This window comes from Plectropomus leopardus, chromosome 18, assembly GCF_008729295.1.
Source record: "Plectropomus leopardus isolate mb chromosome 18, YSFRI_Pleo_2.0, whole genome shotgun sequence".
Taxonomy (NCBI): domain Eukaryota; kingdom Metazoa; phylum Chordata; class Actinopteri; order Perciformes; family Serranidae; genus Plectropomus; species Plectropomus leopardus.
Genome location: NC_056480.1, coordinates 9,678,065 through 9,702,378, shown reverse-complemented (window position 1 = coordinate 9,702,378; position 24,314 = coordinate 9,678,065). Strand labels below are relative to the sequence as shown.

At 39.3% G+C, this 24,314-nt stretch overlaps 1 protein-coding gene across 1 annotated transcript; it reads left to right on the top strand.

The window, feature by feature from the left end:
- The first annotated feature begins 1,268 nt into the window (after positions 1-1,268).
- On the top strand, positions 1,269-23,274 carry snx27a (sorting nexin 27a). Its single transcript, XM_042506154.1, has 13 exons — positions 1,269-1,681; positions 6,835-7,060; positions 8,210-8,402; positions 8,802-8,866; positions 9,628-9,732; positions 10,228-10,306; positions 10,628-10,791; positions 12,780-12,869; positions 14,439-14,588; positions 15,210-15,338; positions 16,791-16,850; positions 17,026-17,074; positions 19,185-23,274. The coding sequence occupies exons 1-13, from the start codon at positions 1,365-1,367 to the stop codon at positions 19,253-19,255; spliced, it is 1,698 nt and encodes a 565-aa protein (XP_042362088.1). The 5' UTR covers positions 1,269-1,364; the 3' UTR covers positions 19,256-23,274.
- Positions 23,275-24,314: the final 1,040 nt, after the last annotated feature.

The window sequence follows — 24,314 nt, the reverse complement described above, 5'->3', positions numbered from 1 at the left end:
AACAAGGGTAAAAAACATAGTGAGCAAGGAATGCCCCTCAAACTGCAAAAAATAATATAGTAAAAGGTTACAAGGAAATCGTCTGAAAATTAGCTGGAGGAGATCGATAAAAAAACAAGGAGAAAATGTCCATTGAACTATATAATTTTCTTAATAATATGATTAAAATTACGCCATAGAAAAAGAAAATAAAACTTTTTTGAGGTCATCTTCTTGTTTTTCGTTTTATTTTATTTAATTTGTTCATTTTTTTGGTTTTCACATAAAAAATATCTGTACTTTTCTTAATTTTTGTCTTTCTGTCAACATTCACTTTTACTCCACTATATTTCAAAAATACAACACATAATTTTTCTCCAGTATATATCTCCTAAGCAATGAACAGCTCATTGCAGGGTGTCTTGGTGACTTGTGGCAAGTGAGGTTTAAGTGCTATCGTCTTGCTTAAGGTTTCAAAGGTCACGTGTGTGTACGTGTGTGTGTGTGTGTAGGACTTGGGTGGCATCTAGCGGTGATTTTGCAGAACTGACTTCAAAGATTACTTCTCACTCCTGGTTTTTAATTCATCAGCGCTCCATTGCACATGATGGGCTCATTTATTGTTTTGATCCCTACTATCTATCTATCTATCTATCTATCTATCTATCTATCTTTCATTTAGGGGCCAACAGATTATTGGCCTGTCTGATTATTCAGGCCAATATTTGGCATTTTGCCGATTAAGTCCATTGGCATTTTATTTAAATGATCAACAATAAAATTACTAAATTAAAAAGTGAAAAGAAAGTATCAGTATACAGGGAGCTTTTAAGGGATATATTTTTATTTACTATTTTTTTATTTAAATTTTCACTTGAATTCACAAAAAAGTTGCTGGGACCTTGCTGTAGGCTATGTGATGTTGAATATTTCAGTTTTGATTAAACTTTTTCTAATGGCATTTAAATAAAGTTTTGTGTTGGAGTTTTATATATAATCCAAATTCTAAATATTGACAGAAAGACTGTCAGGTTTATTTTAAATGCATATTGGTTTCATATATATCGGTTATCGCTCACTGTTATCGTTATCGGCTCTGAAATACCAATATTGGTCGACCCCTTAAACTTTGTCATATTGACAATTAGTGTAAAGCCAAACTGATGACTAACTTCATTTTCTGAAGATGTGAAACGGATCAGACTTTGGGTGACGCCTCCGGGAGGTCACGTTGTGAGGCCGTGTCTCGTGACGCGACCGAGGGGCGGGTTATCAACAACAGAGTCGGTCTGTGGAGCTAACGTTACGGAGGGTCAGAGCTCGAGTGTTGTTTTGAATTTACGATAAGACACCGACTGGAAGAGGGGCCAGGGCCTGTGGATAAGATGGCGGATGTAGGAGACGATGAAACTCGGTCGGCTCTCCCTTCGGCATCCCGTAACGGTCCGGTTGTCAGCCCGTCTGCGGGCACCGCGGGCCAGACCGCGGCTAACGTTACAGTAACGACGGGTCCGCGGATGGTGAGGATCGTTAAGTCGGAGTCCGGCTACGGCTTCAACGTCCGCGGTCAAGTAAGCGAAGGGGGGCAGCTCCGGAGCATCAACGGGGAACTGTACGCTCCTCTTCAGCATGTCAGTGCAGTTCTGCCCGGAGGAGCGGCAGACCGAGCCGGGATATCGAAGGGGGACCGGATCCTTGAGGTGTAAGTCAACATAGCCCGTTAGTTAGCAAGTGAGGCTAGCTCCCCAGTTTAGCCCGTGTTGATCCAATTTCAAGCACATTAGCTATCCTAAAGGCTACGCCACCTGTCTGTTATGACAACAAAAGTAGTTTGCTGTTTGACTTGGTGACCAGTTATTGTCGAGTTGACGCACATTTGGTGTTGTAGCTTCACCAAGCTAACGCTAGTGAGTTAACAGAAAGCTAACCAGCTTACATAAGTTGGACAACAGGCTGTGCATGTTGATTAGCTTTAGCTAGCGAGCGAGCCAGGTAGCTAACCGCCTGTACAGGCAGTCCTTTGCGCAGTGTCTCCTTCAGCCTGGTTATAATGACGAAAATTAAATGACAGCCTCGTTGACATTGTGTTGTCATATGCATAATAGCGCATATGTCTTATTTGACCCAGCCCGAAGACAGTGGATGGCAGTGTTGTCAGTCAAGTTGTGCATCACATGCTGTGAATTGTGTGTGTTTCGTATCCTGAAGGCTACTTGACAGATTATCCTTCACAACAGACATGTTGTTTACATGATACAGTTTTGCTGCTGTCTGTGGTTTTTGCCCCTTATCCCTGTCATTGTACTTGATTGGCTTTGATATACAGCACATTGGAGAAGTTTGTCTTCCGGGCTTCTGTTCATTATAACCCAGAACATAATTTATAATATAATACATAATACAACCCTCAGGAAATAGCGTGGTATTAATTGGTCGATTATTGAGACAGGTATTTGGCATGATGCGGATTATCTGTATCGGCATTTTAATGTATTGATCGCCGTTGAAAGTAATCAAAAGTGCAGCATGGGAGGAACTTTTATCTCGTAAAACTTGACGGAGTTATTTTTACTTATTCATTTCTTATTTACACTTTCACTTGACTTTATAAAAAAGTTGCTGGGAACTTTAAACAACGTTATGTGTTGTAGTTTGTAAAATTCCAAAATCTAAATATTTATAGGAAGATTAAAACATTTTATTGTAAATGCATATTGGTTCCAAATATCAGTTATCCGTCTCATTAAATACCAATAATCGTATCTTTGTCGGCTCTTAAAAACAAATATCAGTCGTCCCCTAGTATTTGGAGTCTTAAACATGTGTTAGATCAAAACTAACCATTTTGTTTATGACTGATAATTATAATAATTCTATAATACTGTGACTACATGATATTTTCTGAGACGGGTCAATACTATATCAATACTGTCATTGATATATCCGCTTTTTTTCCCTACCTAATTTTAGTGATCATCATGTTTTATCTGTAGTGTAATCAACATCATATTATGCATACTCTTATCGTGATGGCCCACTAGCAGATGGAGACATATTACATATATACAGAATTACTTCAGCTTAGGTTTGATATTTACTACATGTTCACTTTGTGAGTAAAAAATATCAGTTTTTTATCAGATATTGGCAGAAATCAGCATGTTGGCCGATTATATTAGTTCATATTCCATTTTTGTGTCATTATTATAATTAAAACTTGAAACCATTTTTAACAAAAATAAGTGCAAAAGTCCCCCTTTTTTAAAATAAGTGAAGTAAAATTGGGACTCTCCGTCCAGTCGCATTTTTTTCCAATACCATAAATAAGCCAGTGTATGCAGTATGATAATTGTCAATTTTCATACCAAGGTACCGCTGCAACCCTAGCTGACAGTATACATGACTTGGTCCTGGATATCATACAGAAATTGATTTTGTTTTGTCAAAAACTTTCTGTTGTGCCTAGAAAAGTCAGGGGCAAATCATCTAACTGTTTTTTTCTTCCGAAAGGAGATTTTCATGGAAATAACTTTATTGTGAAAAGTATATATAACATATGTATACAATTTTAGAGAAAGGATGTCCCCACAGAGCCATCTACATTTCACATTTTCAAACATCTAGCTCTATAACAATGTCAGTCTCCACCTGTAAACCAAACTATCATGACTGTAAGCCCTGATGTGTGAAATCATGAAGTGAACTACATTTTCATAGTAAATAGTATCGTAAAATCACTACAGCTGTATGTTTCTTGAAAGCTCATGTGTATGTATGGCCTAGTATAAGCTGTGATGTCAGGATATGAACGATGGGTATACTCGATTATAGGTTAAATTTAGAAAAAGGGAGAAGAGAAACTGTAAACAAGGAACACTGGTTTACTTCTGCTTGCTGAAGCATCAGAAAGGTTCCACTCAACCTGTGTTTGCTCCATTTTAACTGCTAAATCTCTCTCTGGTCATATGACTGTACCACCACTTGCCATGTGACTTATTAACCAGCTTTACCATATTGCAAAACTAAAAAGAACCATCCTGCAAAGTATGTCATATGTCAGCATTTTACTTCACAGTTTTATGAACAAGGAAACAGAACAATGCTGCTTCAGTGGTGATAACCAGCTAACTTAAGGTATTTCTTGACTGACTGCTGCCTGAGTGTGCAAATTCCAGAAACAACAGAAAAAACATGAACTTGCAGTGCTCTTTTATTTGTACATGAGAAATTACTGTAGTTGATTAGTGGATTAATTGCATGTTGATGAATTATTATTGATTCACAATTGAAATTCTGATAATTCAAAAAAAAGATTGATGAAATATTCAAATCTTTCTATTTAGGAAATATACCAAATTATTCTGTGCGAGGCAACAAAATGTGAGTGAGCTGTTTCCCATCCTGGAGGTGCGAACCCACACAAGGAGTCCCTTGTGCCTTGTGTCAGGGGTGTGAGGCCTTGTTGATTTTAAGGGGTGTAAGAAGTTTTTTATTTTATTTTTTTTAATTTATAGTAGACCTGCATGTCAGCATTTCATTCATTTCTGTAAAGAAAACTAAATGAAATTTCACATTTTAAAGTAGATTTGATTAATTTTCAAGACAAATTAAAACAGATCTCACAGATTAAGGATGTGGTGAAGACCTGAACACAAACTGTAATTGTGGAGCCTCATCCTGCATCAGAAAATCACTGTAAAGACAACTAAAGAGCTTAAGAGCAATGGCCAAGAGTCAGAGAGAAGAAGACACTGAATTTGTCAAAAAAAAGCCTATTAAATATGTATGGATATTAACATAAAAAAAACATAAAGCAAACAAAATCACATAAAAAGTTCTAAGTGTATTAAGAAAACTTATCACTGAGGCAATATTTGCAGGAAATAATCTGCTCAGAATTCATCCAGATCGCTACGACACTCAGTCAGGGGTCTTCAGGTTACTCGGTGATAGAAAAGGGTCCCTTCAGGAAAAAAAAAACTGAGAACCACTACTCAAGTTCATATTAATGTTTTGTTTGTTTGGCAGACATCTCTTGGCCTATGCAAATTGTAACATGCATTTCTGAGTGTTTGTGATCTTTTTACACAACATATGTCTTCTAAACATATACATTCACTTATTAATTCACATTCCAGCAACCCTCTTTACTGCAATGACACATCTTTCTGGCAGGCATGTTTTTGCATCTGTTTTATATAAGAGGATGATGGGATCAGAGACGAAAACGTCTCCTTTTATCTTCATCTTTTTGGTCACCTCCTGCCCCCAATTTTGCTCTCCAGTTGAGCAACTACAAGGAATGCCATCATGTCAACCTCTACTCCCATAATAAACCAGCTGTCAATCTCTCATTGTGGACTTTATTTTCAGCTAACTTCTCTTTATCTGTTTGACTTATTCTCGCTTTCATCCATGATACTATACAGATGTAAGCAATAATAGATATGGCATGTCATGGACAGACATATGCTTGCTCCCTCCTCTCCTGTGTCTGTCCCGCTGTTTCTCATAGGAAGATTAGCAGAGACACCTGATGCTGCTGCCATCTGGCCTCAGCAAAGCCAAGAGGGGAGGTGTCTCACGGCACCAAAAGAAAGGAGACATTAGAGCTGACCTGGCAGATCAGCACTCCCAACATTGTGTTCGTCAATGGGGGAAAAATGTGTTTACCATCGTAGGAAAATGAACAAAATGCAAATTTTGCAGCATCGGTGAAACATTATACAGTCATGCTGTGCTGATCCGAACTGTGTGGCATTATTACAATTCTATTTAGGGATGCAATGCTGACCTAATTAAGAGGATCTGTTGTTGTCTGCGACATGACCAAATCGGAAAATTCAGTGTAAACACTATTAGCTGCATCAGTTTAGTAACAGTCGGAAGACAACTCATGCTGCGTTCACATGGATTCAGGCAGACGACAAATTTGGTATCATTTAAGTGGAATTTTAGTCTGAATTTTCACCTGGATGTTACGTCGCTGCCTCATATGAAACATGTTGAACAATCACATGAAATAATAGACAAGAAGCAATTGTATTTAATATATTCTGTCTCATCCTATGTAAACAGTTCAATTTAACGATTGCAACATTTAATCATGCATGTTTTGTTATACCATCCTGCCATTCCATCAGACTGTTTCATTGTTTGTTTGTTTGTTTGTTTGTTTGTTTGTTTTTCCCATGTTTTCTGCTGTCTACAGTCTGCTTGATTCCATGTCAACACAGCATCAGTCTTTAGTGCCACAGCTATTCGTAGCTTTGTGCTGACTACCTTACATTGAAATAACTCCCGGGGATTCCCACACATTCATTTATTTGCGGCGGACTACAATTAATATTACTTATCGGCCGCTTAAATTAAATTTTTTTAGCACTATGGAAATATATATATATACTGTGCAGCAGTAGTGAATGAAGTACCTGAAAGCCGTACTTGAGTAAAAGTACAGATATCGTACCTGAAAATGACTTAAGTAGAAGTTAAACTCAGTTACAGTGGAATACTAGTTGAGTAAAAGTCTCAAAGTATCAGATATTAACTGTACTTGAGTATCAAAAGTAATTTTATCATATTAAATGTATTCAACGATTGGTGTATCCCTAATTATTATTTCCAGCAGAGATGCTTTTTGAACACTTTAAAAAGTGGAGTCCAGTCAAGCCCCTCTTTGATCAGTGGTGAATTCTTGATCTGTTGTGTTGAGTGTTGAATTATTTGCGATGTTGAAGCAAATTGATTATGTGACAATAGTGAGGGAAAAAGTGCTTTTTAAAAATCTTTGCTGACTTTTTTTTCTCTTTCTCTCTGCCTTCTTCCTCCACCTTTCTCTTGCTTTCCTTCCAGTAACGGGGTGAGTGTGGAAGGTGCCACCCATAAGCAGGTGGTGGACCTGATCCGTGCCGGGGAGAAGGAGCTGGTTCTGGCCGTTCTGTCGGTTCCAGCTCAGGAGGCCGATGGATTGGAAGGAGGAGAAGATGTCCAACCCAACTATGACTACAGTGACAAGCAGGCAGTGCCCATTTCTATTCCTACATACAAACATGTAGAGCAGCACTCCGAGAGGTTTGTGGTGAGTACTGATTTGATACATCAACTCACTTTTTTCTTTCGTGTAGATGTACCTCAACTTTTTTGTCTATGGCAGTATTTAAAAAAAAAAAAACCCTGTTATTCTTGGTTTTAAGTATTTGGGATGTCATAATCAAGTTTCCGCAGATCCAAGTCTTTTAATATTGAGTATTAGCCGATTGCGAGTAGCCTATACTTTACAATTGAATACCTCTGCAATGCATTAAGAAAACAAATAACCTGTATCCAAGCTGTTTCCTAATCTTTTTTGCTTGTTTTACAAAATGAACAAACCTTCCCTTTAATCTTTTTGGCCTTGTCACTGTCTCGAGAAAATGTCTCTGTCCCTTTAAGACCGATTGCTCCTGTTCTTAATGCTTCTCTGCAGCCGTTGCCTGAGTTACCTGAATGGACCATATTCGACTGAGTGTTTATTTTCCTCATCTGTACATCTTTTGGACAAATTACATTAATAAATTACTCTTATAGGCTTTTGCCCGCAGAGCTTTTGTTGCACTTGCAGTGGCGTGATGGGTGTGGTTGTCGTTGGATCTGTCTGTCACTGAAACACCATGCGCCATAGGCGACAGCAAAACAAGAGATGCTCATGCTGAGCTGAAACGAGTGCTCATAAGTAAATAACGTTAATAAACATACTGCAAAATACTGGAATTAATCAAGTTGCCATTACTGCGGTGGCATCACCCTCCCACCTACTCGCATTTGAATGCAAACTGTACTGCAAAGTGTACAATTTTCTACTTTTACCTTTACTTTCCTGTAATGTTACTTCATCACTTGTTTATACGTAATAAATAAATCTGAATAATGTTAAGATGCATATATCAGTAACTGGGGGACACTGTCTGGCATTGTCAATCCAGCTATCCATGCTGCTGTCACCACAACGTTATAACTTTATACTGCATCGATGGCTGCCACTGTCAGCAGGCAGCAGTCAATTGCAGTAATGGCGGCGCTGCTAGATGGTGGAGCACAAACATTGGTCGCCAGACTCATCTACAGCCGATACTGATCAGTTAAAAAATGCCTTGATTGGTCCAAATTCTGATCCTTGAGATTGGATCTGTAGTGAACATCTATTTTCTCTTACACTTATGCACTATGGTCTGTCTGCTCTTCCCCATAGGTGTACAACGTGTACATGTCAGGAAGACAGCTGTGCTCAAAGCGCTACCGGGAGTTTGCCATCCTGCACCAGAATCTAAAGAGGGAGTTTTCCAACTTCAACTTTCCAAAGCTTCCCGGTAAATGGCCCTTCTCCCTGTCTGAACAGCAGCTGGATGCTCGCCGTAGAGGCCTGGAGGAGTATCTGGAGCGAGGTAGGCTGATATGGAAAGGTCACTAGCGCATAAACCCAATTGTGTGTCTATCAATTTTCAGTGTGCACAAATACAAAAGGTTTTCCTGTCACCAATCAACGTATTGTTTTAAGAACTAACCGCTCCATTTTCAAAGGCTGACATTCACGTGCAACAAGCTATTTAGACATTAGAGCCATACAAAGGAAAAACGGAAATAATTTCATGCGTACATGACAAAATCATATAGTTTAATAGAAAATAGCTCAAGGACTGACTGCGATCAATTTTCCGCCATACACAGAAATACTGTAAATCTGAACACAGGTTGCAGACAACGTGACATTTTTCTGCTCTTTGTTTATTTGATTTTCTTTGACCTCCTTCTTTGTCTCTCCGTCTGCCTCTGTTTGTCTCCAGTTTGCTCTGTGCGGGTGATTGGAGAGAGTGACATCATGCAGGAGTTTCTCTCTGAATCAGATGAGGTAAATATATCATCTGTTATTGTTTTGATGTGATATACTAGATCTTTATGTATTTTTTTTTCTGGGAATTTTGATCCTAAACTTTGAGAAGCTTTTAGTTTTTATTTCTCTTTCACAAATGTTCTCAGATGTACAACTTATGTCTTGTAAGCCAGGGAATTTAACAGCAACACACTGCTTGTTTTATTACTTTGTCTTGCATTTGAGCTTTTCTGATAAATTGTATGGTTAGAGATGTATGTAGTTGATATTCTGTATCTGATTTTGACCCCACTCAAGAGGGTTTTGGGGGAATTTTGAAACTCATGATGAAATTTTAATTATATCTATTGAACCTGCTTCAGTCTTCTAATTAAAAAAAATAGGCTTTTTGTCAAAGACAAGCATCAGTAGTTGAGGCATTTGAGTTTAACTGCTTGAGAGTATCTGGCTGCCCATGATGCCAGCCAGCATGGAGTTTAAACAGTAGAGCCAAAACAATTTAACAGTCAGTTGCATTGCCTTTTATGTGTTATGAGGAACGAGCATCAGGGACAAATGCAGTAATACTGAGTTAATCCAGCATTTAAAGAAACACAAATAGAAGGATTGTTCTAGGACATCTTACAGTAATGTCTGTTTGTTTTTAAAATCCAGACAAACTTGCTAATAATTCAGAACAAACACACGCATGTACGCTCAGACAAGCAGGCAAACACCCTTATTAATCCACACAAGTCAGCTCTACAGCTTCTCTCATTATGTGTCCCTTCGCTGTGCAGAACTACAATGGAGTGACGGACGTAGAGCTGCGGATAGCCCTCCCAGATAAGACCACCATCTCTGTCAGAGTCCGCAAGAACAGCACCACAGACCAGGTGTACCAGGTAAGAATACGTAAACAAATATTGAACAGTTTGTTTGGACGCCTGAATTAGAATTTGCATTTAGTTTTTATCTAAATCAGGGTCCCAGTTGATCCTATAAAAGTCTTAAAAGGCATTGAATTAATTAATCCAAAATTAAAGGCTTGATTTAAAAAAAAAAAAAAGTAATTTACTGAATTCTGCCGAACTCTAAGTAATTGATGGCGGCTCATGATAGTACTTTCTTCTTAAATTTTGATTATCATGAAATTGGCCTTGAATTTAATTCCAAAAAGTGGCATTAAAGTAGGAAAAGTCTTAAATCACACATGTCTTTAGCTGCAGGAACCCTGTAAAATTATGACACTGAGGGTTGCAAAGTGAAATCTTGTTTACTGGTAAATACTCTAATTGTAGAACGTATGTTTGTACTAAAAGTAAAACAGACTTTCATGGTTAAATAAAAATTCTCAGTGTTTTTCTTACATAACTGACTCTGCATTGCTCTTCCTGTAGGCGTTAGTGATGAAGGTTGGAATGGACAGTATTATGGCGAGCTACTTTGCCCTTTTCGAAGTCATCAACCACTCGTTTGGTAAGAACTGTGTGTGTATTTGATGTCACAGAGCATTTTTATATATTCTCATGTGTTTCATTTAAGAGCCTTCTCATGGGTGACTTCATCACATGGCCACTTCTTTTTCTAAATAAAGCCCTGCACCATCATCATCTTACTGTTTAGTTTAGCTCATAGGGCCTGGGGATGTGCAGCTTTGGACAGCAAGGACAGGTAATTTGGAACAGGCTAGAATGAATTATTTATTTTTTTAATGACTAAACAGACCCCCCCCCCCCCCCCCCTTTTTTTTTTCATCCCTCTCCTCGTTCCTGTCCTTCTTTCTGATATTTGTTGCAGTGCGGAAGCTTGCGCCTAATGAGTTTCCCCACAAGCTTTATGTGCAGAATTACACGTCGGCAGTGCCGGGGACTTGCCTGGCGCTCCGCAAATGGTTGTTTAGCTTCCAGGAGGAGGAGTTGCTGAGAGACAACCCGCTGGCACTGCACTACTGCTTTCACCAGGTAATAACAATAATTGAATCCCACTTGCCGTGGATTTAAGAGAACTCAGCACAAAATGTGGTCTACTGGGGTTTTTTTATACACTTTTTTTTCCCTGAGTTGAATCTGTCCAAACATGTAGGAGATTTTAGCATTTTTGGTCATGGACAGTTTTTGCCATAATGAAGGAATTGTACTGTATAAATCCACTTTTTATGTTTTATCAAATTATGCTCAGAATCTTCCCGTTCTCCATCCACTTATTTATTCTTTTTGTTAAAAATAGGTTTTTACTATCTTCAGTCGGAGTAAACACATACAGGTTCACTCATCCACAGTCAATGCATCCTTGTTACTTTTTCTAGACATTCAACTGCCAAAATAAACACTTAATATGTTTTGTATTTTAACAAAAAAGCAAAGTCTGGCTTAGTAGTAGCCAAATTCTTGCCAGCTTGGAGTTTGTTGGCAAATAACTTTGTACTTTAAAGATATACTATGCAGGATTTTCCTAGAAACAATGTATAGACTCGTAAAGAAGTAATCCATTACAAACACATTTATGACCAACTAGAAGTGTTTGGCAGTGTATTTTTCTGCAAATGCTCTGCCCTCTGCCTCTATTTTTTTCTCATTTTCTGTGTTTGAAGAAGTTTATGGGTGTGTTCCCCGACAGCGCTCAGGTGAGGTCCACACTTAATAATAAAGTAGTGACCAGATGCCAGACCATAAGCAGCAGGCATCCAAGAGACACAGCGCTGAAAAGACACAAATACAGCGAGGCAAAACACCAAACCAGAGGGAATCGGGGGTTTGTTTTTTCTTTCACTTTCGCTTGCTCATTTACCGAGAGTAACTGAAAATCCTGCATAATAAGCTGCCACCAGTCAGAGAGTCCTTGAAATAACATCCTGAATGTAAAACAAACAGTGCTGATTGTTTAGATGCCAAAACATCAGTACTTAGTCAGGAAATCAAAAGTCTAGGGCTGTTGCGATATGCACAATATTGCAATACCACACTGTTATCAAGCCAACAGCAAAGGATGGCAAGCAACCGCCGCAACGGCTGTGTTCACAATTTTTCTTTTTTTCAAGAGACGAGGCCCTTCTTGTTCTGGTCTGTCCTCTCTTCCTGTGTGCTTTAAACTTACCTTCATTCAGCACAAGGGCCAGAGCAAGTACTTTACCTTGTGCCCATAGTTTTAGTACCACGGATATTCCATATCATCCTAACCAGACGCAACTAAAGCATCTCTGATGAAAAAAAACCATACAATAAAGTTTATTTACATAGCATTAAAATCAGGATAATTTGCAAAAATGCAAACAAAACAAAAAAAAACTGAGCTTTTACTGCATATCACATTGCATCCCACTGCATGCGAAATTCTTTTAAGGGGACGGCCCTGCAGAGAACCATGAGAATCTCAAAGACAGCAAAAATGATTCCACAATTTTTAGAGTACAAAGTGTGAACTGGAAAAAGTAATCCTCGAATGCAAATGCACTAAAAATAACCATTGCAGCAGCAGCAGCAGCAGCAGCAGCAGCAGCAGCAGAGACAACCCTACAGGCTGTCCACTTACCAATAAAGGTCACTCCCTGAAGCATTTTAGGCATCCGAGGTTCAGCAGTGACCCATTACAGCAAGTTGCACCAGTAAAGTCATCAAAACAACAAGCTGAAACACTTTGTAGAGCTCTTTAAAGCTGAGGGGAGCTGCAGATTCGGATGATACTTCCCTGTAGCTTCATCACTACAACTGACCCCTTTTACAATGTCAATTGATGTATTCTTATTATATAAATGCTGATTATAGCTGCTTTAAAATGTACACAACTGGTTATTGTTGTCTTTGGTTCAATTCTGTTACTTGGGGCTGACTTTTGTCTTGCTAAATGTTTTTAATAGATGATCATTTTTGTGCACTGACCTCAAATAATAAATGCTGTTGTATTTCTTCCTAACAACCCAACTCCCCGTCCACCCCGCCCCCTGTCTGTCTAGGCACTGGAAGATGTGAAGAAGGGATTCATAAAAACAGAGGACAAATCCTACCAGCTGCAGAAGCTGGCAGAGCAGCGCAAGATGGCCACGGTCAGTCCTACAGACCACTCTTTGTTCGGGGAGGGGATTGGGATGACTACACTTTTTGCCTGCTGACCAGAGCCATCACCAAAACGTTACCAAATAGAAATGGACAGGAGAGTCAGAAACCCTTTCACACTTCAGGAGAGAGCCCTCTGTGGTGTAAACAGAGATAAAGCCACTGAGTTAATGTTGACGTTTGTTGAGCATTAACTGAATGTGGCGTCTGTGTGAGAGTTTCTTTGTGTGAATTTAATCTACATTCACAGCTATGTAGCCACTCAGAGCAATGTCCAAAAAGTTTGGGGCTGTCTAATATGTGAAATGTTCATGCGAACATTTGCTTCATCGGGTTGAGGGTCTTAAAAGAACCAGGTGGAGAAACCAAAATATTTGGTTCCCATACACCCTAACTTATATCTCATAAAAGTCTTTCTTCGCATAAAAGAGACATTTTTTAAAACTGTAAATGTAAAGATCTCACAATGTAGTGGAATGAAAGTAGAGATTATTGCTGATAGCATCTTGTATCCACAATATTTTGGTCCAAATTCTGACTTAAACTGGATATTGCTTTATTATTTTTTTATTTTATAAACTAAAAACTTACACTTGTGAATTAAGCCAGTCTTCACAGCTTAAAAGTTGCCTTTTTATGATTTTTCCTGCCTAAGAATCTGTCCACCCGCTGCTCAATCCCTCCCAATCGAAAATAACTTAAACAAATCACGTCTGAAAGCAGCTACATCACTTCATAAGACAATTTTTTTTCCTGCGTAGAGAATAATGAGGCAGCTGCCTCCATTAAGGTTTGTCCTGCTTCCAGCTCTCAATAAAAGTGATGGGTGTCTTTATGAAAACACTTTTCAAAACAAGCATTACACTTGCTGGATTTCTATCATTTTTAAGTGAAATTGTTTTTGAAGGAAGAAGAAAAGTCAGTTTTCAAAGTCTGTTTGTGGCTGGACAGCAGCAAACCAGCCCTAAAAACCCTAAAGAAAGCTGATTAGGTCATCATCGGCCTCTTTCTCCCTGTCGTTTTATATAGTTTTATATTGCCAGCTGGTACTTTCAAACGCTGTTGCAAATGGCAGTTTCCATTCGTTTACACAGCTCTATGCAGTTCAGTAAAGTTGGAAATATATTTTCAGATATGAACTGATCAATAACCCAGAAGCAAAACATTTTTACAACACAAAAGACGACTCTTTTGAGCCGTTGTAAAGCAAACAACGAGCTGCAGTCTAATTTTCATTACAAGAGCCATCCTCTGAGCTCAATAAATAAAGTTGCTCTCCATGTGCAGCCTGGTTTCAGACAAGTGTGCAGGGACCGTCTACAAACTGCAACACCAAAAAGAGAGAGCCTATGACAAAAATATTGCTGTGGTGTCTCCTAAATCAGAACAAAGAATTCCTAAAATACATTTGTAAAAAAGTGTCCTACCTCTGCCTCATTTTGATCCAGGAAAAACATGTAATGTTATTTATTTACATTTATATAGAAACATATTTATGTAGATTTCCATAATCTCACAGTGTTAGTGACCGATGTGCGTTCTCTTTAATTCTCTGTTAGTACCTGAGTCTGTTGCGGACGTGTGAGGGCTACAATGAGGTGGCGTTCCCACACTGCTCCTGTGACTCCAGGAGGAAGGGACATGTCATCACGGCTATCAGCATTCATCACTTCAAGCTGCACGCTTGTACCGAGGACGGCACGCTGGAGGTGAGTGTTTGTCTTTGCTAGTTTCTCAGTAGTTAAAGCTCTTCACGGGCTGCCCGTAAGCCACTGAATTGATTTTAAAGTCCTGTTACTTATTTACAAAGCTCTTTATGGAACTGGCCCTAAATCCATGACCAACATACTCGAGCAATATAACCTTGCAAGACCTCTAATTAGATCACTGAGTGGGTATACGAGTAGCGCCTGGACAACCACTGCAGTTTTTAAGTCCAAACTGTAAACTCTATTATTCTTGAGTGCTTTTAACCAAATGTGTTTTAAACTCAACGTCTTATTATTATATTATTAGTACACTTTTAAATCTTGTAAATGATTTTTGCTAATTATTTTTTACTCTTTTATGTCTCTCTTTTCATTTAAGTAGTATTGTGTTTTTAATTGTATTGTTTTAACTTTGAATCAACTTGTTCTTTTTTATGTCGTTTTAACTCATTTATACAGCGCCTTGAAACTACCTCTGTGTATGAAATGTGTTTCATAAATAAGACTGCCTTGCTTAGTTAGATTTTTTATTTTTTAATGTAAAAATAAATAATTTTGAAGCTAAAAACTTTTATGCCTTTCTGTGCATGGAGCTTACCTACTGTAAACTCTGCCCCTCAGAACCAGGTGATAGCGTTTGAGTGGGGGGAGATGCAGCGCTGGGACACTGATGAGGAGGGGATGGCTTTCTGCTTTGAATACGCCAGAGGAGAGAAAAAACCTCGCTGGGTCAAGATCTTCACTCCATATGTGAGTGTTGACTTAATTCATTTATTTAAAAGTTTTAGAATAATAAATGTTGTGGTTTTTTTTCAAAGAACAGGTTATAAAACACTTCATTATATTTATATATGATTTAAAGTTCAGGTAGGCAGTGTAATTCTGCTCCTCCGCTTGGCTCTGTTTTCAGGCCCGTGACGGGGGACTTGGCCAATCACAGGTCATTTCAGAAAGCAGCTGTCAATCATGTCAGTTGCTGCTTGTTAGCTGTGGTCAAACGAGGCCAAGATTTTGTTATTGTCTATTTACCACCTTGAAAGTTTCTGAAACATAATTTAGTATTCTGTTGAACTGTGAAATGAGAAAGTTTGTGACCCAGCTGCCATGTAAAAAAAAATAAAAAAACAGACAAGCTAATAAAGTACTGTTCACCAGCTGAAACAAACTTTCTCATTTTACAGATAAACAGTATACTTAATATGTTTCTAAAAAACACTTGAGGCGAGAAATAGGCAATGCAGTAACAGAATCTTGATTCATATTTGATCAGCGCTGCCGAGTTAGAAAGTTTGACAGCAGGTCACAAGCAGTGATTGACATGACTGACACAGGGTTCGCACAAGGTGCTTAAAGTGCTTGAAGTACTTTTTAGGGGGGGGATCAAGGACTGGAATACCTCGAAAACAGCTGCTTTTACAACAAAATGCCTAAAAAGTCCTTGACATTCAAATGACCCACATAGCACTGTCTTACATTTTGACAAAGGTTTTATGCCTTATATAAAAACGTATACAAATTATTGTTGTGTTGTTGTTTTGTTTGTGTGTGTGTGTGTGTGTGTGTGTGTGTGTGTGTGTGTGTGTGTGTGTGTGTGTCACCGTCAAGGCAGCAACTTTTCAAAACAGGCGTATATTCTGCATATAAGCATCAGAGCTCGCATGCTCTTCAAATGTTTTGTCGAGGATTTCGTACAGTTATGCCCCAAAACAGGGTGATGAGTAACCCCACACTGAAAGAGAGGTATTGATCACATTCATTTATGTTTAATAACTAAATATGAAAAGTAATTAGTTAAAGTCCTAAATAATGAAAAAGCAGTGCTTGAAAAAGTACATGCATTTAATTTTGTAATGTCTACGTGAGCGCTGTCGACAGCTGCGTTAGAGACTCCTCGGCTCTGATTGGGTTTTTTTTTCGTCATTCTTGCAGCTACCATTAGGAGCACTGTGAGGAGGCAGAGGAGCAGGATTTTTCTTCACAGATTGTCTGCCACATGTACTACTGTCAGGATATAGTGACAGTTATAAAACTTTTTGTCATTTTTGCTGTAAAAGTTACCAAGTGTAGTTTTAATAGTTAAAACCCACGTTCCTGTGTACTTATGGCATTATTAAAACTCAAAAACTGGTCACAGTGACTTTGCAGGCAGATTTTGCTGTACTGGAGGGCTGAATATCAATTCTGTGTGCTTTTTTTTCCCAGTTTAACTACATGCATGAGTGCTTTGAGCGGGTCTTTTGTGAGCTGAAGTGGAGGAAACAGGTATGGACCACTCCTTTCCTCTTCCATTGTGGGAAGTACACGACTCCATGCCAAGTTCTAAATTCTAATCACGGCTTATTTTTACATTTTTCTTTATGTGTACAATAAGACTGCTGAGATTTTTTCTTCGGGCTTTTACTTACAATTCTGAATTTCTTGTGTGTGATTCTGTCAGGTGGAGGAAGAGGCATCTGACAAAGACAACAAAAACTGCAGTAACAATGGTAAGCAGCAAGCATTTCTCATGTTCATTAAAAAAACAAACGTAAACACAAAGCCGTAACATCTTTTGTAACTGTTGATAAAACAGAGCACCAATACTGAGGGGTAAGAGGCTCGATTTTATCTAGGGCAAATTATAAAGAAATATGTATTCAGATGCGGTGCTGAGCGGTGCTTTGAATGACAGCACCCATCAAGCACCATGAATTATGCACAAAAATCTGACAAAAACTAAAAGGCCAAGGGCAGGGAGAGGATTTCAAGTATGCTGTCTTCTATTAAGGCATAAAAATACAGTATGTGAACTTTTTACTAGTTTAGAAGTAACTTCATTTTAGTGACATTAAATTACACCCGGCCCTAAAAGGGTGCTTTCAGATCCGCTTGTGTTGTTTTATTATCTCTCTTGTTCAGCTTCGTATTGCATTATAAGGAACTGAACAAAGTCGAGGGGAAGCTACAAAGCAGAGAAAAGGCTGCATTTTGTAGACATTTCACCAGAGCTCCACAATGTATTTAACTAAGGAGAGAGTAAATTCTCCTCCAGCAGTAACTGTGAGAAGACGTGCAGATGTATTGCTGCACGCAGTGAAAAAAGTTTTCACAATAGACACATGTATACACATGTGACTCGCTATCAGGGACATCTCCAATAGACCCACACATGAGAGGGAAGTTAAAACTATTTGTTCCATGTGAGGCAGCACAAGACCCGCCGTACAAGTATGTGGACAAGCAACTGCAAGGCACGAGGATAAATGAGCAAGTTACAGGAAGAGACAGATACTGACAGACACTGAGAAGGACAGAGAAGCTTCGAAGGTTGAGGACATCAAGATGTTAAAGGGATAGTTCATTTTTTGTTGTGTGTGAGGCATTAATCCATTGTCAGTGTATTACGTACAGTAGATATCAGTTTGGAGAAGGAGGCTGGAGTCTGACACAGGGGTCAGGGTCAGCAACTAAATGTATTTTAGACAAAAAAAATCAATATAATTTTAAGTGTACACTAAATTAGAGTATTTTCGGTGCTCTCTGTGAGACAGCTTGATCTGACTGGGAAGCTGTTACCGGCCTAAGTTCCCTCGTCAAAGTCACCAGACTCCATTGACAAAAAATGTCATTTTAGTTCCCTGATGACAGGAACTGCTGGTCAGCCGTTGCTTCGATCAGCTAGTTAGTTTTTGTGTGACTTTGGTGAATCCGAACTAACTATTTTAAACACCAAATGCAAAAACGCAAACAAAGAAAAACTGATTGTAGCAGCTGTAGCAGAGTTCAGAGATGTTAAATCACTGTTTTTGTCAATGGAGTCTGGCTTTGACGAGAGCGATTTAATGGCTCCATTTTCCAGTTGGAAATCACAGTCTGACATTAACCCTTTGAAATATGGAGCAATCAGTTTCATTGTGCTGCTTTCAGACACCTTTCACAAATATTTAAACCTTTGAACCCTGAGAAAATTGGTGTGATTTCTTTCAAATACACGGGAAGAAGGCAACGAGCAACTTGAACTGTTCCATAAATTGCATGAAATAAATAGATTTAACTTTTTTTAAAAAAAAAAAAAAAAAAAAAAAGCTAGGGGAAGAAATGTCTAGAAAAAAAATTAAAATGTCTTGGGGGGAAAAAAGAAAAAAGCTGGAGAAAAATTCTATAAAAACTTTAAAACTATATTTATAATTATCTTAATTACACATTTTAAATTACCTTACAGAATTATTATACTTTTTGAGCACTTTTTCTTTCTTTCACCCTTTTTTTGTTTGTTTTTAACTCATTTTCTGGTAATTTTCTTGTACGTTTTACAAATTTGTTGCTAATTTTGCGGTTGTTTCTTTTGTTGCTGATTGCCTTTTTCCCATGATTTTGAAAAACATCAAGCCAATTTACTTTAAAGGCTTAAGTGAGGGCTTCAGCATGTCACACTAGAGATCTCAAGATCTCAAGACTCAATGAAGCACAGTGAAAATTCAGGAAAAGTTTCTCAGTGACACTGTTGCTGAGACACTTAAAGATCTGAGTTGTGGCAGCATTTTTTTTTACAAAGTCGCATAGCTTACAAAAAAAAACCAGTCCATCATTGTTCCTTGAACCGTCTCTGTGTTCCAGAGTATCTGCCTCCTCTGGAGACACAGCAGAAGGGATGGCGCCACCTAGGGGGGGAGATTGCAACTTCTTAAAAATCATTTGTCATCACTCGAACTAGAATCTGGTCCACTTGCATCACCACAGCCACCCCAGAGAGCGCCCATCGACAAACACAGAACTGAGCGACAGACTGAGGCGATCCATGTCCCAGAAAAACAAACGGGAAATGACTGATTTGGGAAACTGGAATAGCCACACTTAACCGACCCCAGGGATACACACAGCAAGACGAGCGACGAAGGAAAATTAACAAAAGCCAACTTTCATGTCATTTATTAGATCTCCATAGCGTGTCTGTTGTTTTCCTCCATGCATCCGCCCTGTGATGTTGGGTGCTACTTCCTGCCACTGGTTGAGATGTGACACAAACAGACTGTGTGACCAGTCAGGGCCACGGCAGCGCTGCGCTGCGGCACCATTTGCCCAAAGGGAGCACCTCGAGAAACGGCCACTTGACGAGGGAGCCGATGGACAATCCCATCCTGCACAACAGGATGGTCTCGGCCCGAAGCCTTCAGCGTGGCCCTCGTCTGCTGAACCGAGCGGAGCTGATAGAGATGATAGTGAGATACAGAAAAATGGAGTTTTCGCTTCTGTAACAAAAAGCAAAACCACGCTTAATGCTGACGATGGACATTAACACAAAATGATGTTTTCTTTCTGTAAGGTCAAAAGTATTCTGTCTTTGTCAGAAAACGTTGGCGACACAAATGTAACTAACTGAGACAGGATATGTTCGTAATTGTGTGTTTGTTTAACAATCTTCTGATAAAATTTAGATTAATTTAAGAGCTATAATAATTGGCTTCTTGATCTAACACAACGAAACACTAACTGAACTGCATTCGAGCTGCTCTAACTAATCTCGATTTTTCACCGTTTCTGGTCAAAGAACTTCAGAGCGATGTCTGTTGGCGGTCTGCCATTAATGTCAGTATGTGTATTTTTTCCCCTCGCAAGTGTTTTATTGTGGCGATTTTGCAGAGCATGTAAGTTGAGAGGAAGAGGCGTTCTCATTCTCGGCTCTGCGCGGGGATGATGAACTAGATGCTGATGGGGCGAGTGTTTTATATTCTGATGGACTGTGAATATTTAGACAGCATGGGAGAGTTTGTGGAGCTGCAGTTTTGTGAAGCGGCAGCAGAGGGCAGCAGAGTGTAAGACAGGTTTAGTCGCAGGCTTTGAGCAGAAATGGAAATCTTCTCAGAGCTTCTTAAAGAGTGATCCCTCGGGCTCTGTAACTCAAAAGTATCGCTCCTCTGCAGTTTGTCCATTAACCACATCATGAGGACAGATGGCGTGTGCGCATGTACCTGTGTGTTGTTCAGGGTGCACAAAGTTGTGAGACTGCAACAGTGAGGATTCATAGCAGTGCAGGCAGCTGTTTGACTCTTACTGCATCTAAATTGGTACAGTATTTATTGTGTGTGAATGCACATGACCTATTATTACGGTTTTACAGACAAACACATTTTTTTGTGTTTTAGAGCAGCATTTCAGTTTTTTCTTTGTAGATTAAAACATTTTTTTCTCCCTTCGAATGTGTCGAAAAGGTTAACATGCTGACAAAAAAAGATTTCTGAATGGTGTGAGTGTGTGTAAATGTATTGATCTCACTCCGAACGCAGTAGTGTTTTGTTTATCCCACTAATGGATAGTAATTTATCTCGCCTGATTCATTACTGACACATTCTTGAGCTTCACTCGTTGTCTGGCGGTGACCAAAAACCCTGAAACTTAGGGTGATGTTGGTGTATTTTAATTCACGCTGACTATAAGAGCACAAGTTTAAGTTCCACTTCAGTCAAAAGGTTTTTTTTTTTCTTTTTCTACAGCTTTAGGTTCAATAAAATGTTTAACTCACGCCAAGGTTTAGTCATAATTTGCTATCAGTAGGTTACCTTGGAGTGTGTGCGTGTATATCTGTGTGTGTGTGTGTGTGTCCTCTGTGTTTATCATTGACATTGCTGATAAGGTTTTAGGCTCTGATTGGACGTGTCTGATGAGCTGTCGGTGTGAGAGCCAGCAAATGAAGATGGGGTTTTGTATCCGTACGACAACAGAGACGCCAGACAGATGGAGACAAATGGGAGGCGTCTCCTATTGTCTCGCTAACATTCACATCCGCTCACATGCTTTTTCGGCATAAACACACACACACATATCTCTGTCTCCCTGCTACTCTGTGTTTATTGTATGACAAAACTGTGTAACATCACAAAATATTTTATTTGTCATGCTGTTATTTCCTCTGAGGGCGGGCTGCAGTTATACTGTATATAGCAATACTTGTGTGTGTTTTGCACACACACCACAGATAGCTGAATTGTGAAAGAAACTGCAGTGTGCAGATTGCTGGATGGTCATTTTGACAGCCAGACTAATAGCCAATTTAGAGATGGATGACATAAGAATTGGAGCTGTTCAACCATGATGATGTTTTTTTTCTCTGTGTAACATGTAGAGGGGAGAGGCAGATAGAGGTGGTTTGACTGTGTGTTGGCTTCTCTGTCGTCCGCTCTTACCCTCTCCAGGTTGGTCTCCCATCATCACAGGGGGATGTGGTTGCCGTGGCAGCACCACGTTGGCTCAACACGCTCAGTGCAGCCTCTGTTCCTTTTATTCCTGTCCGCCAACTGACTCACTCCTCCCAATAATGTATTCAAAGCGGTGTTTTTTTTGTGTTTGATGTTTGTTCTCTGTCCCCGTGGCTCATGCTGCTGTGAATAGGCTTTTAGAAAGCTGCTGTTTTTTTATATATATAAATATATATGTGTGTGTTTCGGTTCGTCTGCGCCAGGTGCCATCTTCCTCTCAGTCACAGGCAGGTGCGCATATTGTCAGTCGTCGTCCGTTTCTGCCATCAGTCGAGATAAATGTCATTGTAACAGTGTTTAGGTGAAAGCAGAAGGATGACAGGAATGTTAACAAGCACGTCTTTGAACGTCGGCCCGTGTTTGTTCGTCTGTGTACGCTGTGCTAAGGGCCATCTGTGTTTGTGTGTGGGGTGCTGGAGAGCCTTGGCTTGTAAGTGATTATTTACAAAAAAAAGGAGGGTTTAATTCCACGCAGGAGTGAACAGATAACAGAATGTTGGCTGGAACCGAAAAACATGTCGCCCGTAGAATAAAACATGAACTTGTCCATGTGTGGACCCGCACATGAGGCTCAGAAAGTTTCATCACAAGCGCCACTGAGAGGCTCGTCTGAAAGATGCTGTTGCTATAGTAACGCATCATTTTTTCGCAAGCCAAATCAGCGCTCATCACATCATTCGGTGGCAGCGGCAAAATCTATTCTGTCTGTTCAAATTCTGCGGCATTTCAGTCTCGGAGTCCAGCGTTCAAAGTGGCTTTTATGAGGCCGCTCAGTCAGTCTCTTTGCTTTGACGGTTCACACGGAGCCGCGTCGTTTGTCTCATCATTAATGTGTAGACTTGATGTGCGTCGACCTCTGGAACAAACATCCAGCTCGGAGGCCGCCAGCTGCCAGCTTTCCCATTTCAGCTGACAGGTCCTACCTTAACTAACATGAAGGGTGGATGTAAGTGCAGTTTTCAAAAGTGTTAGCCTTTGTGTAATTAATTTCAGCCCATACGCAGTGACGTCAATTAAAAGCCTAAGCCTTGTTTGTCTGTCTTCAGCATAACCTGTAAATAGTTGTTTTAAAAAGAAAAAGAGAATATATCTTGGACAAAATGCACTCTTGTTTCTCCAACTCAAAACTTTTATTTATTTAAACAGAAATTATAAAGATTGGGGAAATGATAGCGTGCAATGCGAGGGCCACTGTTGATCACTGATTTTGTTGGTGGGGAACGGCTGTATGGAGGATTAGCTAACTACACAAAGAAGCTGTTAACAAGAGAAGCAGTGTCTAAAAACATTAACACCTGATGCAGAACTAGGCTACAAAATGGAGTTTTATATCTTAAAAAACACATGAAGGTTTACTAACCTATAAGAAAAAAGGAAAAAAAAGGTTTGAAAATGTTGTGTAGAGTAATAAATTGTAACAATATTTTAAATAAAGTTATATATTGGGAACAAAAGCTGTCAGTCTGAGCTTATTTACTGTCTGCGGGAAATAAAATGAACTTATTTTCTTTATGTTGGCGGTAACCTGAACGAGCTTCCAGGAGGCCCTTTTTTTTTTTTTTTTTTTTTTTTTTTTTATCCAGCTGTTCGATGATAAAGCGCTCAGGTTGTGGTTATCAATGTATGGATTTTCTTTCTCTCCAGTGGGACTTGGCCAGTGTCAAGACTGGCTTCCCATAAAGACATGTAGCGATAAAGCAACAGCAGTGCTCATCTGGGGCCAATTAACTTCCTGAAAGGAAAAAGACGAGTGCACTTGATAAGCTTTTTAATGTCTTTAAATTTGGATTGGTCAAAAATGTGACAGCCGCGCTGAACAAATTGCTTTTAATGAGTGTTTCCTTTGTGAGCTGCCAAGCAAGGTGATGGCAGCATCTCATTCATGCTCTTCATTCAGTCGCAAGGTTTACTTTAAACGCTTGGAGAGATAAGTAATTTGTGCATGTGTGGGAGGCATTTATGCAAATGGTGGTTCATATTGAATCGCTGGTGGTAAATGTTCAGTTCAGAGCTAAATTGTCTGTCACATAATGACTGAGTTAAGAGGCTGAAGCTGATTTGACAGCAATTTTTGTTTTTTCTCAACACTTGTAACTGCAGTTTACAGCCTGCTGGAGGAGAAGTGACAAGGAGCAGATGTGACAGTTTGTTGGCAGGAAACATTTCCCTCTTCCCTACTTTTGAAGCTTAAAGGGACAGTTCACCCAAAATCAAAAATACATATTTTTTCCTCTTAGCTGTAGCAATATTTAAAAATCTAGATTGTTTTGGTTTGAGTTTCCGTGTGTCAGAGATATCTACCTTAAAGATGTCTGCATGCTCTCCAATATAGAGGAGCTATAAGGCTCAAAGTGCCAATAATAATAATAATATGAACAATAACGTCTCTTTCCAGAAATCATGACCCAGTTACTCAAGATAATCCAAAGACCTTGTGAGCAGTACCATGTGGGAAAAATTTTCTTTCTACGAAACCACACTGGATAACCGTCAG

Bases quoted from the DNA above. Each gene is read 5' to 3' on its own strand.
- snx27a (XM_042506154.1), top strand. From the start codon at position 1,365: ATGGCGGATGTAGGAGACGATGAAACTCGGTCGGCTCTCCCTTCGGCA. The intron at 12,870-14,438 runs GTCAGTCCTACA...ATTCTCTGTTAG, and splicing joins AGCAGCGCAAGATGGCCACG to TACCTGAGTCTGTTGCGGAC. The intron at 17,075-19,184 runs GTAAGCAGCAAG...TCTGTGTTCCAG, and splicing joins CAAAAACTGCAGTAACAATG to AGTATCTGCCTCCTCTGGAG.